The sequence below is a fragment of the Acanthopagrus latus genome, chromosome 7 (genome assembly GCF_904848185.1).
Source record: "Acanthopagrus latus isolate v.2019 chromosome 7, fAcaLat1.1, whole genome shotgun sequence".
In the NCBI taxonomy this organism is placed as follows: Eukaryota; Metazoa; Chordata; class Actinopteri; order Spariformes; family Sparidae; genus Acanthopagrus; species Acanthopagrus latus.
The window spans coordinates 22,423,787-22,439,143 of record NC_051045.1 but is presented as its reverse complement, the minus strand read 5'-3'; the positions used below and the strand labels follow the sequence as shown (position 1 = coordinate 22,439,143).

Here is a 15,357-nt window from a genome sequence, read left to right as displayed (position 1 = left end):
TTTAAGGTGTCACTTTACGGCCAAAATGCATGGCTACCTTCATAAAAAGAGAAAACTATGTGCAAATAACTGTACAGAGAAGCCAGTCTGATTCAACAGTGGATAAGAAATTGTTTATTTGACTTGAACATAATTACAAGGAAACCAAACAGTCTGCAACATTCTAGCTTCAGTGGTAACCGCTCTAAGTGAATCACACTCAACACAGTAGGTCATCTCAAACTGCTTTTTATTACATCTTAAATAACAGTACATTTTAATATAGTTTCTATCTTGCATCCAGCTTTCGGTTGTACACTGACTGACTTTAAAATTAAATACAAAAGGTGAAAAGGGAACAGTGGGGGTGCAGAGCTCTACAGTTATTTGATGGAGAAAGAGAGAAAAGGAAAGGGAATTTAATTAATTTTTAATATTTTTTATTTCATTTTATTTTTTGCCAACTCCAGGCCTAACGCACAATTACAGCACATTTTTTGTACAGAATGTCGCAGAGAAAAAACAGAATGGAAAAAATGTCACTACTGCTAAAGAAAGAGCGTCTCTGTTTACAAGGAGAAGGGAACAACAGAAAATTCTGCCATTCAGATGCTGCAAGATTTTTTTTTTTCATTTTTTATTAAAGGACAGAAAAAAACCTGTTATAAAATGTTTTTCTTTGTAAGTGGAATTGTGTTTGCTACAGAAGGAATGAAAATTTATTTGTTCCATTTGAGATTGTGTATGTTTAGGTGAATGAATGTACGTATGCATGTGTACAATTTAAACATTTACGATACTTCTTAATTTGTGGAATCCCTCCCAAGAATGGACCAAGTAACCGTTTATGTTGCAGGGTTTGCTTCTCAAGTGCATAGCTTTGACATTTTAGTTGAATCATGTATGCACGGAGTAGCCAAAAATAAAAAGAAGGAAAAAAAAAACGAAAAAGAAAAAAGAAAAATATAAATACCATTGTATTGATATATTCAACAGGTTATTTTCTTAAAGAAAAACATCAAAGGACTTAATTCCATATGCACCTTTTTAAGCAATTCTACAGCATGCGATTCTAAGAGATAACCCACCCATGGCAAACAACCAAAATCTTTTTTTTTTCATTTTTAACTTAAAAAGTTTCAATATCATTATTTTCAAACATTGATTTATACAACATGTCATTCACAGAGTAGTAACTGCATTTCCAAGCACGGAATGGGCACCTCTGTTAAAAGAGAAACGTCCGGATTGTAACCGGGCTAAAGTGGAGGTACTCCCTACCCGACCAAATCACATCACCGGTCCCAACCACGGGCAACAGAAACCAGGGAAAACAAAATTAAAGGAGAAAAAAAAGAAAAAGAAAAAGAAAAAAAAAAAGAAAAAAAAAAGAATAAAAAAAGTGGGGAGGGGTGGATTATGATCCGATGGGTTAATCTTCATTTAATTATTCTACACTGTCGCCAGACAAAAAGGTGTAAGAATGGTTAAAATGGTTTGTTTTTTTTTGTTGTTTTTCGTTTTAAAAACGAGCATTCATTATCATAAACAGCATGTGCTTGGTTAGTTAACTTTTTTTCTTTAGACATTATTCTATATATGCAAAGTTTAATTTTTGTGCAAACAAAGATTTGTGGACTACACTGGAAAAAAAGAAACAGTAAAAGTATCATGGGACTAAATATACAGAAGGGCCAGAAGTGGCTTGAGGACTCCCTGTTGAAGCTCAATTCTCTCGCTTTGTTCTCCAGTGGGATAAAGCTGGATCTAAAATGACGTGATCTGGAGGTTCTTTTAGTTTCCAACTTAAAAACATTCTCTAAAATGTGTAAAGACTAGGAAATAAAACAAAGCTTTGATCCTCGTTTTAAACATTAACTGACAGTTCACTGATCTACTTCTCTTAAACAAAAAAAAATAAAATAAAATAATGAAAAACAACAAAGGAACATATATAAACATGGCCAAAAAGCTATTAAGAGTTAGATCACTGTCATGTAATAACCTTCACTCAGACCTGTGTATAATGAGGACGCAGGACATGTTTCCTTGGTGGCGGTGGCGGCAGCGGCGGTGGGGTGTTGTATTTTCACTTACTACAATACCAGACCATGGTCATGGGAGGAATGCACAATATTTCCCCTCCGTTCCATTTTGAAACCACTATAAATTCCTTGAGCTTTTTTTTCTTTTCTTTTTGAGTAGCTGAATGAGTGACAGACAATTGTGCTCTTTTAAATGAGAAGGGGAGAAAGAGAGAGAGAATTTTTGCCCTTGATAGTTTTTTGGGGTGTTTGGAGTCAGTATCATGGTGTTTTTGAAAAGATTGGATATGCAATAAAATTGAACATTGTGATGTTGGAATGGTCTTCCACTCAACTTTGGAGTCCAGATGCCATCTGGAAACAAACAGACAAAAGAAAAACACATTTTTTGATTATCCTCACTCAACTTAATATCCCACTGCCCAAGCAATCAAGGGCTGATCAAATGTGCATATTACTCTGCCCCAGTTTTAATTAGCTCTTAAAAATATTCACCAACTGCAGACAAAAAACTTTCAAAAACATTATTTTAGTCACATTTCAGTTTAAATTCAAGTACTATCTTAATATCGCTTCAAGATTTGAGAAGTTTCTACATTATGAATATGGTAAAAATTTTACACAGGTACAACAGTTCCACTATGTGTAACTGATGTGATGTAACGTTCATATGATGCACTCTCCATCCGAACCACCAGGTGGCAGTAAATACAAAGTCTAGGTGAGGTCCCATGTGGCTGATGCCCTTACCAAACCATTCCTGATGAACCACCCCACTCTCTCTACTGATACACAGTTCATCACTCACCTTCAGACTCTAGTTCCAGATCTTGAGGAAGCTGTCCCAGGACCCTGTTGCCACTGCCATGCCGTCGTCGGTCACACCCAAGCAGCTCACCCGATTATCATGACCAGCCAGGACACCTGCAGACACACCAGAGGTTAAGACACAGCACCACACCTGCTCCATCTGATGGATTTCATATGCTAGGTTAGACTTATACACACTAACTCACTGGATATCAGAATGTACTGTACACTGAAGTCATAACTGTTATATTGGGAATTTTGGAAGCATGATGTGACAAAAGGACGATGTCTTTTGGCTGTTTGGTACAAACCACAAAGAGCAGCATAAATTCCAGATGCTGTTAGCTGAGCCCTTAGACTTAGAATGATAAAAGGCTAATACTGACCCAATATGCTGAAAATCAATATTCCACCCACAAATTGATCACATATGTGTATGTGAATTTGGAATAGCCTACTCAGATGTGAGCCTCCTCTGATCCCTATCCCACTATGCAGTCAATAACTGTAAAGTATTCATGGCTCCAGAGGGGGGTCTTCACTGCAGGAGCAGGTGACACTTGCTGCTCTCCCAGATGTATATGAATTCCTTTTATATGTATCAAAATCTTTTAAATTGAGGCCTACAACTACTATTTCAAGTATTCTAATACAACCAAAAGTTCATATAAAATACTATGCATACAAAATCATAAAACCATCAACTTGTATACTGTACTGAATACAGTAAACAACCTTGTACATCAGCAATATCTGACTGCTGATTGTTGGTCAAAAACAATGAAATGGTGTTTGTAGAGTAACTGGCGGCACAATATGAAGCTTTAAGTCTGCTATAATGACATTTCAAGTAGGGGCACTACATCACAATGCTATTCAAACGGCAACAACCAAAGAAGTTGTTCATTCCCTGTGTAAAGAAATCCAGCGTCCATCTATTGTCTTGTATTTCTGACCAGTTTAAGGCCAGGTCACCATTTCTAAGAGCATTTTTTAAACTCCTGTATCCTCTGATGATCAACAATTTTCCCTAAATATCTACATCAAATATAAAAAGGACATAAAGTGCCAATAAAAAGTATTCACCATAAAAAAGATGCTTTAAAGTCAAAGTAACACAAATTTCCCACAAATCAGTTAGACTTTGTGAAAACAAAAGAACCCATCAAATGCATGTGGACAGATCTGCATCAGATTTGTACATCTGACCACTACATTTTTACCCCTATTCTCCTTTGCCAAACTGCTGAAATTGTGTTCGTTATGCGTGAGTTAACATGAATTCTTAGGTCCTGGGATCCTCAAAAACAGACTTGGCAGCTGCAGGACATTAAATGTTGTTCTGAAGCCATACCAAGCAATGTAGGGTCTATGTGCATCTACTGATGCGTCACCAAATTTAGCATTCAGTGTGACAGTCTAACAGCTAACAGTCTGCTCATAATACTATAGTTTCCTCTACTTTATTTCCAAGTGTTGCAGAGTTACCTTCTGGCAAACACTAGTCCAGATGTCATGTGAGTTCTTTTTCAACAAGCATAAAGCTGCGACTTGTGAAGCAGCCAGACAAGAGTCGTTGTATGACAGTGTCTCCCACTGCAGCCATGGAGCCCTGCAGCTCCTGCTGAGTATTCACACATCTCTGGGTGGCCAACTGTAACATTTCTTGTATCCTCTCTCTGAGTGGTACTAGTCAGTAAACTTTTCACAACCGTGTTTGGAAATGTTCAGTTGCCTTATGTGGTAGTGTTTAACAGGAAATTGACTAACCAGCTGTTTAACGTTCCAGATGCAGATAATGAAATCAAAAAACAACGTCACATCATGACAAAGTCTATGGGAGGACACTCACAACTGTAAAAGGTGTGTGCACTTGGATAACCCCCCCCCCAAAAAAAAATTTATAATAATTACAGTTTGATTAAATTGCAATTTTGCACAACAAGGAATTAAACAACTCTTTTCTTCCCAACTGGGAATTAGTAAGACGTTCATTAACAATAATACCTAAAGGACATGTGTCATTAGTCATAATACTCAAAACAGCAGCAGTTCAAATGTATAAACTAATTTGTATTTTTGATAAAACCTGCCTCACCTTGCAGTTAAACAAATTTCCACATCTGGATGCTTTTCACACTGTGACTCTGCAGTTTATATTTTAGCATACACACTTTCCTACAACGTGCCTCAGGAACCTCTCCCTTCAGTTAATGGTTTTCTATGTGCCTCAAAACTGCCAATCATTCTGCTGTTATTCAGTAAGTAGTAAAGATGCAGTGCAAACCTCAGTACATTGTGCTGTGTTGTTTGGATGGTCACCCAATATGTCTAACTTCCCAAAACCAACAGAGTGAGAGCCACGCCCGCTTTGAGCAGCAACTGGCAAGGTGATCTCGACGTTCCTCTGTTGACTGTGTTCACTACTGAACTAGACCAATCTGCTTTACTTATGAGTTGTAGAAAACAACTAACATCTGGAATGAGTTCTGGCCAACAACTGGGACTGGGACTGCTGCTGAACTCTGACATTTGCGGCTGGTTAGTCAGGTGGCTGAAAGTGCCATCACAGTAATGGATCACCAGTATATACAGACTTCATGATATATTTGGCCAACTATCCTCCATGATAATTAAAGAAATCCTTTAGAGTTTGAAGTGGAAAACGCAACATCAAATGCCTGTTAATAAAAGTTGTTTTTGGGTGGATATTTGCCTGAGGATTTGCTAACTAACCTAAAATGTGTCATGTCCAGTATCTATCAGACATGTTTTGGATGCAAGTATGTTTTGGCACGGAAAAGTATGTCAGTACAGAACATAGGTCATCTGCCAGGTGGCTTACCAGCACGGTCAGCCTTCAAAGTGTCCCAGACGTTGCAGTTGAAATCGTCATAGCCAGCCAGCAGTAAGCGGCCACTCTTGGAGAATGCCACAGAGGTGATGCCGCAGATGATGTTGTCATGTGAGTAAACCATCAGCTCCTGGTCAGCACGCAGGTCAAACAGCCGGCAGGTGGCGTCGTCTGAGCCCGTGGCAAAGGCATTGCCATTGGGGAAGAACTGCAACAAAGGTCAAGTGAGTGATTGTAGCAAATTATACACAGAATGACTGTCTTTATTTAGTCATCATGATTACATGTGTTATTTCCCTGAAGTACCAACAGTACCCACACCTTTTTTCTGTTCCATTAGTCACTAAAGTGCATTCATATATGCTGCAAAATCAATACTTTACTTGTAGTGATCATGAAAATGTATGGATCATGATTCAGTCACAATGATCTAGTGTGCTGTCTTTGTGTAGCATCATTTTTGTAGTAGTAATGGTTCCATTGACTGTAAGTTCTTGGTCTCAGCTTTACACTCACTATGAACTCAGGATGTTCTTCACTTGGACATGCCTTGGATGACTTGAGACTTGACACCCTGACATGATTGGTATACAAACTCTAAGTATGTGTGTGTGTGAGGCCTTACGCAGATAGCGTTGATGTCTGACTCGTGGCCAGTGAAGGTCTGTCGGCACATTCCTTCTCTGATGTCCCAGAGCTTGGCCGAGGCATCACAGGCTCCAGAGACAAACAGCCTGGTGTCGGGCGCCAGAGAGAGACTCATGACATCACCGGTGTGACCAGCAAATGTAGTTGTCTGCTGACCAGTCTCAATGTCCCACAGAGCACTGCAAGACAGCAGAAAGAACACTGTCAACCTACTGTTGCAATCTACGAAACAACATCTGGAGCGCTGATTGAATCTGACTGACCTCATACGTGACGCTGTATGAAGTATATGTAGCTCAGACAGAGAGACACTTGGAGCTTAGGACTTGTCTTTTAAATGTTAGCTCACAGGTGATTTTGAACAATTACAACTGAGAATCTTGATATTGACATGGAAAGCTGAATGTTTCCATAAATATTGTTGACAGAAAAATGCACACAGGGTGGAGTAATTGTAGGAAGCCCTTACAATTGTCCCACCAACAAATATAATAGTTTTTTGACCACAAATGAAGTTTTTGATGCCCCATTTTTTTATGCAATTCTATTTGGGGGGTGTTGAACTAACTCTTTGGTGATTTTTGAGGCGGTGGCTCATGGTGGGGTGTTCTATTGGAAAACACTGGGTGCAGTACCACAACTCACCAGGTGGTGTCTCCAGAGCTAGTGACAATCTGGTTGTCATCCAGGAAGCGACAGCAGGACAGGTAACCTGACAGGAATCAAAACACATTGATTGAATTACTCTTTTATGTTGGACTGTGTTTTCATGTCAAAGGAACAAGCTTTATTTTCTTACTGTCTGCACAGAGGAAGAGATCCTATTGCAAATCATCAGAGAATGCTATGTGTTCTGGATTTCGGGGGAATGAATCAACTAATTCAATCCCAGAAAAAAAAAAGAAAAAAGCTGTAGGGTATCTCCTGGTTCATGACTTGCTCCCATAATTCATCCTTTACTAGCTGGCCGAGTGTATGTACCCCTCCCTATAGCAAGGGAACTAGAACTAAAATGCTGACACACTTCCTGCATCATGTGACACTGATCAGATGAATGCTCCTTGCCTAAGAGCTCAACAGTTTCAGTAGTTTGAGCTGGGATACGGCTCGACCAGCTCCTGCTTTTAACGAGAAAGACACACCATGTGACTGGCATCTGTCGGTGCAAGAATAACTTGGCTTACACCAGTACATGAAGTTAACCAGTAAAAACAGAGCATATGGAGATCAAATGGATTAAACTTGACTGGCTGTCGGTGGATGCTGGAAATATGAACAGAACTCTTGGTAAAAAAATGTCCTATCCTCACCACCCTAAACCACCTAGACTCATCTAATTTTAAGTTTACTAGAATTGGCCATGAGCTCTACTTTAAGAGACTTTAAAACTTTGAAATGTGGCTCCAAACATGCAGTGACAGAGCTCTGTCATGATAACATCATGACTACAAGACATTTTGGACCTCTCTTGTGTCTCTTTAGGTGTCCATGGCCAAGGCTGTTTATCAATATTTCATATTTGATAGTTTCCTCCTGCTGTCATTTGGCAAGATAACACACTCAGATCTTAATAATAGATTTAATTAAAATTCATTAAAATACATACATTCTTTGTAGCCTGACAGCAAAGCATAGTGTGCCTAGCAAATATCAGCAAGGACTACTGAATGCGAGTAAGGTAGCAATCAAGAGAATTCAGTGTTCCTGCAGACAAATCTCTACATTTTATAGCAGATACTGAGTACCTGAACAAATATGATTTAATGGCAGATTCTGCCTACCTGTGTGTCCGGCCAGCTCACGGCTGACTCGCACGTTTCCCTCGCGGGTCTTCAGGTTGTAGATGGAGCAGATGTTGTCCAGACCTCCACAGGCGACGTAGTTCCCAGAAGGGGCGTAGGCGCACGTCATCACCCAGGAGGAGCGCAATGGGATGGCGTGGACCTGGAAGGAAGGAGGAAGATTTAATATTAGATAGTATGCAGTGACAGAAGGGAGAGAGAGGGGAGGGCATGTGACAAAGTCTGCCCGCAATATTAACTTAACCTTTCAAGGGCACAACAGCCACTATAAATAGCATTACTTGGCACCCTCAAACACTTGTGAATTGTTTTATAATGAACTCAGCACTTTGTCAATCTGAATCAAATAGCTGACAGACATGAGCAGAGTAATGATTATTGCTGACTTAAGCTTTGATAAATAGGTAAAGACAATGATTCATCTCATGACAATTTAGCAAACCAAGTATCTTTATCATTTGAAAATCTGGTTCACAAAATGTATGGTAAAATGTTTTCAGTATGTTTAAGTGCCACATGAAGAGTTGAAAGCACATTTGGATGGTTACGGGATAATTTCTTGAATAAGCATTATTTTGAAAATAATGGCATGCCATTATCATATTGTCCCATGCCTAGTGTTGACAGGTATTTTAACCTCGTAAGCTAGAGGTGGCCACTTATATTTCACAATGTCCTCTTATCACCCAATTTTACTCCATTGTAATGCTGACAATTATCTTTACTGGTCTACTGCCCAATTAATACAGCTTGGAATTATAACTGCTCACAGAAACACTTACGAAAAAACACAAGATGTGCATGTTGATGAGATTGTTTCAGTTGTTTGGAGTATGTTGGTGTTACCTTGTTTGTGGTGTAGCTGTCCCAAATAATGAGTTTGCCATCCTGGGAGGCGCTGACCAAAAGCCTGATGAAAAGAAAGATACAATAAAACCATGGAACAATATACAATTATCAGCCCCTTCAATTTGAGGAAACTTTTTTCCATCAGTTTGCAACAGAAAACAAAATACACACACATCCAATTTTGTGATTGATATATTTCTGTATATGTTTGTAAAATTTGTGTACTTCGGTCATGTGACTGTCACTGACATAAATAACAGTGAGCGACGCACAATATTGTCTGGCTTATTTTTAACATTTCAATGTATTCTTTCTGAATATTAGAATGCATAATGTGAAACAACACTGCAGTGATTAAGTGTTTGGCTAGTGTTACATTTCTCATTGTGCTCATTTTTACTTTCATTTGAAGGTGTTTCTGTCAATACTGGCTATACAGTGGAGAAACTGTAGCCCTCTTTGTCCTGCAGCACTGAACAACAATTAGGGAGGATATGAAAAAAAAACAAGTGGTTTATGTTTTTTAAACTCCAATGTGCTTAATTACAGACAGACACAATAGAAAATGTGTCGCCATGCAAACAATTACAACTGCACTAATTACTTTATAGGGTTTGCAGTACCTCCTTGTGCTTTATTTTATTCATTATAGATACATTACATGAACATGTAATAGGGGAAAACATACAAGAAAAAATTTGGATATGTGCACTGACAACAGATAGCAAGCGATCCATCCCAGGTGATGCAATTTGTTACATGTCTAGGTCTACATATATGGGTAGAAAGATTGAAGCCCTATAATGTATGGGGTTGAAGCACTGGAATCATGGTTGGTAATAAATGTAAAGGCTTTTATTACAGTACCTGCCAGATAAATACATCATATCATTGTTTCAGAGCTGCTGCTATGTCAATATCCCAGAATACCACATTATGGACCTTACCCACACTGGAGCTGAGGCACACCATTTCAGTTCTATGTAAATCATATACAGCATTAGGTACTTTCCAGACCATTTAATTGCTTTCAAAATGTGTATGTTCCTTACAAACACAATCTGTAGAGTCGGCATGGTGCGCAAAGCTATTCTGATAGGAACCCTGCTTCTTCATTCTAGAGACAGCTCTCAGGTACCTCTGAGGCCATCTTTGCTATCTGGGTGAATCCAAGAGTAACCACAGTGATGGCCCCAATGCACATAGGAACAGGAAAAGGAGTGAACACATCAAGGCCTGCTGGGACTATGCAAATCTTAACTACCGGGCTGGCGGGAATGCACTCACATGTGCACACTGCAGCAGATAATAAGCAGGGGACCGAGTCAAGCCTAGGATGTCAAAAAATTATTTGATTATTTCCCTTACTAACTTCCAGTGCAATGTGAGGGAGTAGGTGAGAGTGGGTGTTTGTGTGTGTGTCAGCTGGAAGGCGATGATGCAATGCTTTGAGGTGCTCACTTTCTAGTCAGAACAAAGCTCTGACATCAACAGGGTTGGGAACAGACACCCAATGTCTGGTGAGATCAACAAATCAAACCGTGTTTATTCTATTTATTGCTCTTTTGTCTCCAAATCAATTTTAAAGCTGAACAAAAACCTGATTTTGAGCAAACACAAAATCAGTTTGGTCATCATTCATCAAGTCTCTTTGAGTAACTGTGATACAGTCAAACAGAGGAAGAGTCTGTTTGCTTTGCTGTTAGTTTTCTTCAGCTAAAGAGAGGAGCAGCCAATACAGGTGTGAGATGAGTAAGGTTTTAAAGAGAACAACTTTAAGAGGCTGGCATCCATGATGACTCCAAGCTTTTCTGAGAAACAATGATTAAAGGCCTGATAAAAATTGTGCATAGCATATTGCTTGCAACATTTCTGTCTATGACTCAATACTTGACTTAACAATTCAACACTAATTAAAAATCTTATAATTCCAAGCCCCAGAAACAAGGGACAATACCAACATGCCGTAACATGAGCAGTCTTGTCCCAGAATCATAAAAACAATAAAAACCAAATAACTGGAGGGTCAACTGTAGTTTACAAGAAATCTTTTCATTTGGGACATCAGTTCTGACTCCATAATTTCATGAAGACTAAGATTATCTAGTTCTATATTCAAACTCCCTCTGTTGACACCAATACAAAGTGCTGTTCAACAGGATTTAGTAACAAGCACCCTTTTTTCTACTAGGAAACAATGTTTTGTCAGGACTGAAGTGTTATCTTAAGTATACTACAACAACTAAAGGCATTTTGCGTTTTACAAGATAAACATTTTTGTAGCTGTTGAGTCCAGAGAGTAACATACCCTGACCATTTAACTTGCTATATTATAGCAAATAAGGTGAACTAACTGTAACAAACTGATGGGTTAATGTCTCAAACAGCGAGCAAACAAACGCCTGGTTTCTCCATGGGGCTAAAAATACCAGACTTAGTCTCGACTCAGGGTCAAAACATCTTCATGTGACCTTCTTTCTGGGTGGCTGATTCTCAGCAGGTAGTCTAATAAATACCCCAACTCTTCTGAACAGTAAAACATTAACAAACAAACAGGAAGAGCTGACAGTGGGTAAACACAGAGGTAGACTTTTTCTTAGCTATATGACTGAGAGGATGATGAGGTGACATAGCAGTTTGCAATGGTCTTCTCTGTGGACTGACGCACAGCAGCACCACAGTGATTAACTTGTTGGTTGCTGAGGTGAGAGGTGTGCACAACTCCAGGGAAAAAGGCTTTATGTGAAAGGAGGAGTATTGCTTTATCTGCCTCAGCTATCGAGCCTAAACACAGCTCCAACAAAGGCTGACTCCATTTTGAGTATTTTCCCTACCCACATACCCCACCCCCAATGCACACAAACACAAAACACAGTAGAAACACTCAAAGATAGAGTGGCTGAGGCATGCTCAATGTGCGTTCAACACAAAATGCATCACCCATTATACATGTGTACATGCATCCCACTGTTGAACTGTTACAACACGGAGGATATGTTAATCTGATAGATGTAAAGAAAAAGACCTGCTTTTGGAGCAGGAGAGCGCTATTGTGCTATGTCACGATTTGACAAGAACCCTCAGGAGAAGTAACTAGCACAAAGACAGTCAAGCTTGCTTTTGTATCCATTTCCTGCATTTAGGACAGGAGGGCTGTGCTGATGGGATGAGATATTTAGTTAATGGACAGAATAGAGCTGAATGAGATTACCTCGAGTCAGTGCCCCAGTGCATGGCATAGATTTTAGCCAGATGCCCCCTCAGTGTCCGTCTAGTGCGCATCTGAATTCGGCCAACAGGGTCGATGTTAGCTGTGATCTAAGCAAAATCAAAAAGGAGAGAAAAAGTCACTTACATACATCTAAATATGTCTTCCGCTGTTGGCACTCTGGCTTCAAGTAGGGTGGCATAATGAGGTGGTATTTCTATCTGCTAAACAATTACAGACATGACTAACAAAATCATAAAAAGAATGAAGTCTTTAAACTGACTGAAGACACCACCGATCATCGAAGCCGATTTAAAAAACATTTTATCATATTTAAATAATAAATAATGGTGAGTGAAGATCATAGTGTAAACATATGTCTTACCTGAGACAGGGTAGCATCCGCACACGCTTTCCTGGCATCCTGAAACACAACAAATTAGTCAAATCTGCTTCAGCGTTCTAATTCGTCACTGTTAGTTTAAGAACAGTCAATCAAAATGGCCTATGTCTGTATAATACTTCGAAGCCCTAACCAATAAACCAAAATTGAGTTTATGGCAAAATCAGTACTGAAAAGAATAGTTTTGATATTCAGCCAGTGGGGTTTACATAATATTCAATCAAAATGCTGTGACAAATAAAATAATAAACGCCAATCTTCACTGCAGCAATACAAAATATTTTTTAAAAAATTAATGCTACCATACGAAGTGAAAATAAAGTCAAAATTTCCATCAAGGTGGATTCTCATTCAGTTGCATATCACTATAATGATGCTAACAATGACACATAAAAGACATATTAAACTTAAAATGTAGTAGAAAATGTAGTAGAGTGGCTCATGATGAAATATTGTCATCCCATTACTGTCTTTAGTGGCTGATTTACAGCATTGTAGGCAATGGTTCATGGGCTGTAAAAGCTAACACTTAACCACAATAGACCTTTGGCCTACAGGCTAATGCTGAAAAGATGGCTTTATTTGTGCGCTATATCTTTATAATGCTAACATTAATGGAGATGCATCATAATAGGAAGCTTTTCAGTAAAAAGTCTGCTTTCATCAACAGCAGTTTCAGTCTCTCTTGCACAACACTTAATTGACAAAAATGTCAACCTTGAATTGTAAACCAACAGAAAATCAGGCAGAATTGAGGACTCTGAAGGACTTACTCTGATCTGGTTCTTGAGCTGCTCAGCCTCCTGGCGTAGCTGATCCAGTTCACTCATTTTCCTCTGCTAATGGTGTGCTTCGCTCCGCTGCCTAGACTCTTGCTGATCTGGAGGAGGCAAGAAAAGAGAGTCTCAACACAAATGTCACATAGTGCTCATTTTGTTTAGGTAGTAAGTGTAAAGTCATCATGTGTTTTGTCTTTTGTAATGAATTAATGGACGTGGTTACTTAAAGCACAGCCGAGGATCACATATTGTCTCTAAATCCAATGTGAAAGGCCCAGACAAAGTCGCAGGGAATCACAACAGCCCAACACTTTCTAGACAGCTCAAGACTTGTCCTTGCCAGCTTGAAACTGTTACCTAGCAACAAGCACTCAGCAGCTACTTTAAGCTTAAGATAACAATTTAGAGGATGATATTGAATTTGTTCTCTATCCCCTTCCAAACTATAGCAAACCCTTGGGAAAACATTTAGCTACACTGAAAAGCTGATAACCTTTCGCTAACAGCTAAGGAAAAATTACTTAATATAAAAGGGGAAAAAAGTTGCAAAAAAATCCACTCTGGTGTAACAGTCCATTAACCTACCCCCTACTGGACTGTAACTATGGACCAAGGATTAAGAGTCCAGATATCAAGAAAGCAGAGGCAGACCAAAAGACCGGCTTGGGTTTCGTTGCACTACTGGAACCCAAGGTGTTCCGATGACAGGCAGGGTTCGGCGAAGCTGTCAATGCTCTGGCCTCTGGACTCTAAACTCCCCTCCAATGTCATCCCTGTAATCCTGGGACACAGTTGATTCAGCTCCTCCAGCCAAATCCGGTTAAGACAAAACCTGCTGATGATCCTAAAAGCAGTGGCTATCCCGCTGACCCCAATCCTCTGGTTGACGCTCTTAGCACTGACACTTTCACTCTCCAAAGAAAAATAATTCTACGCAAAAAGAAAAAATACCATCTAAAAAGAATAATAACTCTAACTTGCACGCATGTCGGACACTGATGGAAGATGCATTGTATGTCGTGCAACCGTTACTACTTTAAGGTGCCTGTTTAAGCAGGTCAGCGTACAAAACTTTCCAAAACAGCTGTCCACTGAAATGGTTCTCTCCAGGGGGAGTTATAATTTCAGTGGCCACATCCAGTGAAGTAAATGAAGGAAGTCTTCCTTTGACGTGCACTCTTCTCCCTCTGTCCAAGGACCAATCAGACTCACAATTTCAAATAACATTTCTTTAAAGGAAATACTGTAAGCATCATCGTCACCCATCAGTCAGATACAAACTAACTACGGTACCATTTGTCCTGCCAACACACCTTACCTCCCTGTTTCGATATAGGTCCTTTGTCCTGGTGAGTGTCGAGACCTTCTGAATGAACACCTTATCCTTCAAGCGCCTCACATCTCAGTTAGCTACCTGTCACCTGATTGGCCAGTGGGGCTAAATGTGTCTGCATCTAAGCAAGGCGCCTTAACCCCTAATCTTGGTGATAAAAACGTGTCATGGTAATATCACTGGCTAATTCTCATCTTCTCTGTAATAGCCCTCTGTATAAGGCTAATGCAACCCACCAGTGGACTTTACAGAAATCAGAGGGGTCAACAGATTTTGGAAACTGTAATAACCTAAATATTTCTATTCATAAAAAAATAACAATAAAATGTTTTTTAAAAAATAAACAAAATTGTGTATTAGGCCAGGGTATGTTCCACTGGTTGATGAAGCCTAGCTTTAGGTGATTCACACACTGCAGTGTATAAATAACTCAAAGACCACACTTCTCCTGCTGACAGTTTTGGCCAAATTATGATAAACCTAATGGCTAAAGACACCCTGTCCCTGAAGCCTTATAGCAAAATAATAAAAAAAAGATTTGTTTCCATTTTCTGTATCATTCTGATTCCATGTTTTTGCTTTGGGGCACTGATGTTGAATCCTTGCTTTTTAACACTTAAATAACACTATCTTGTACTTTTGCTCCT

The 15,357-nt window shown here is 39.3% G+C and overlaps 1 protein-coding gene across 2 annotated transcripts in view; it reads right to left on the bottom strand.

Moving 5' to 3' along the window:
* Positions 1–212: 212 nt before the first annotated feature.
* gnb1a (guanine nucleotide binding protein (G protein), beta polypeptide 1a) overlaps positions 213–15,357 on the bottom strand; it is a 33,023-nt gene continuing 17,878 nt past the window's right edge. Inside the window, exons 1-11 of one of the 2 annotated variants that reach the window (XM_037104333.1) lie at positions 13,601–13,704; positions 13,372–13,478; positions 12,581–12,619; positions 12,199–12,305; positions 8,985–9,048; positions 8,118–8,280; positions 6,982–7,048; positions 6,314–6,515; positions 5,680–5,896; positions 2,833–2,948; positions 213–2,378 (exon numbers count right to left, since the gene is read on the bottom strand). In XM_037104333.1, coding sequence (XP_036960228.1) covers positions 2,842–2,948; positions 5,680–5,896; positions 6,314–6,515; positions 6,982–7,048; positions 8,118–8,280; positions 8,985–9,048; positions 12,199–12,305; positions 12,581–12,619; positions 13,372–13,428 — 1,023 coding nt within the window. In that variant the 5' untranslated portion in view covers positions 13,429–13,478; positions 13,601–13,704 and the 3' untranslated portion in view covers positions 213–2,378; positions 2,833–2,841. Of the gene's footprint in view, positions 2,379–2,832; positions 2,949–5,679; positions 5,897–6,313; positions 6,516–6,981; positions 7,049–8,117; positions 8,281–8,984; positions 9,049–12,198; positions 12,306–12,580; positions 12,620–13,371; positions 13,479–13,600; positions 13,705–15,357 lie in introns of those variants that run through there. The other variant, XM_037104332.1, reaches the window with a different exon arrangement.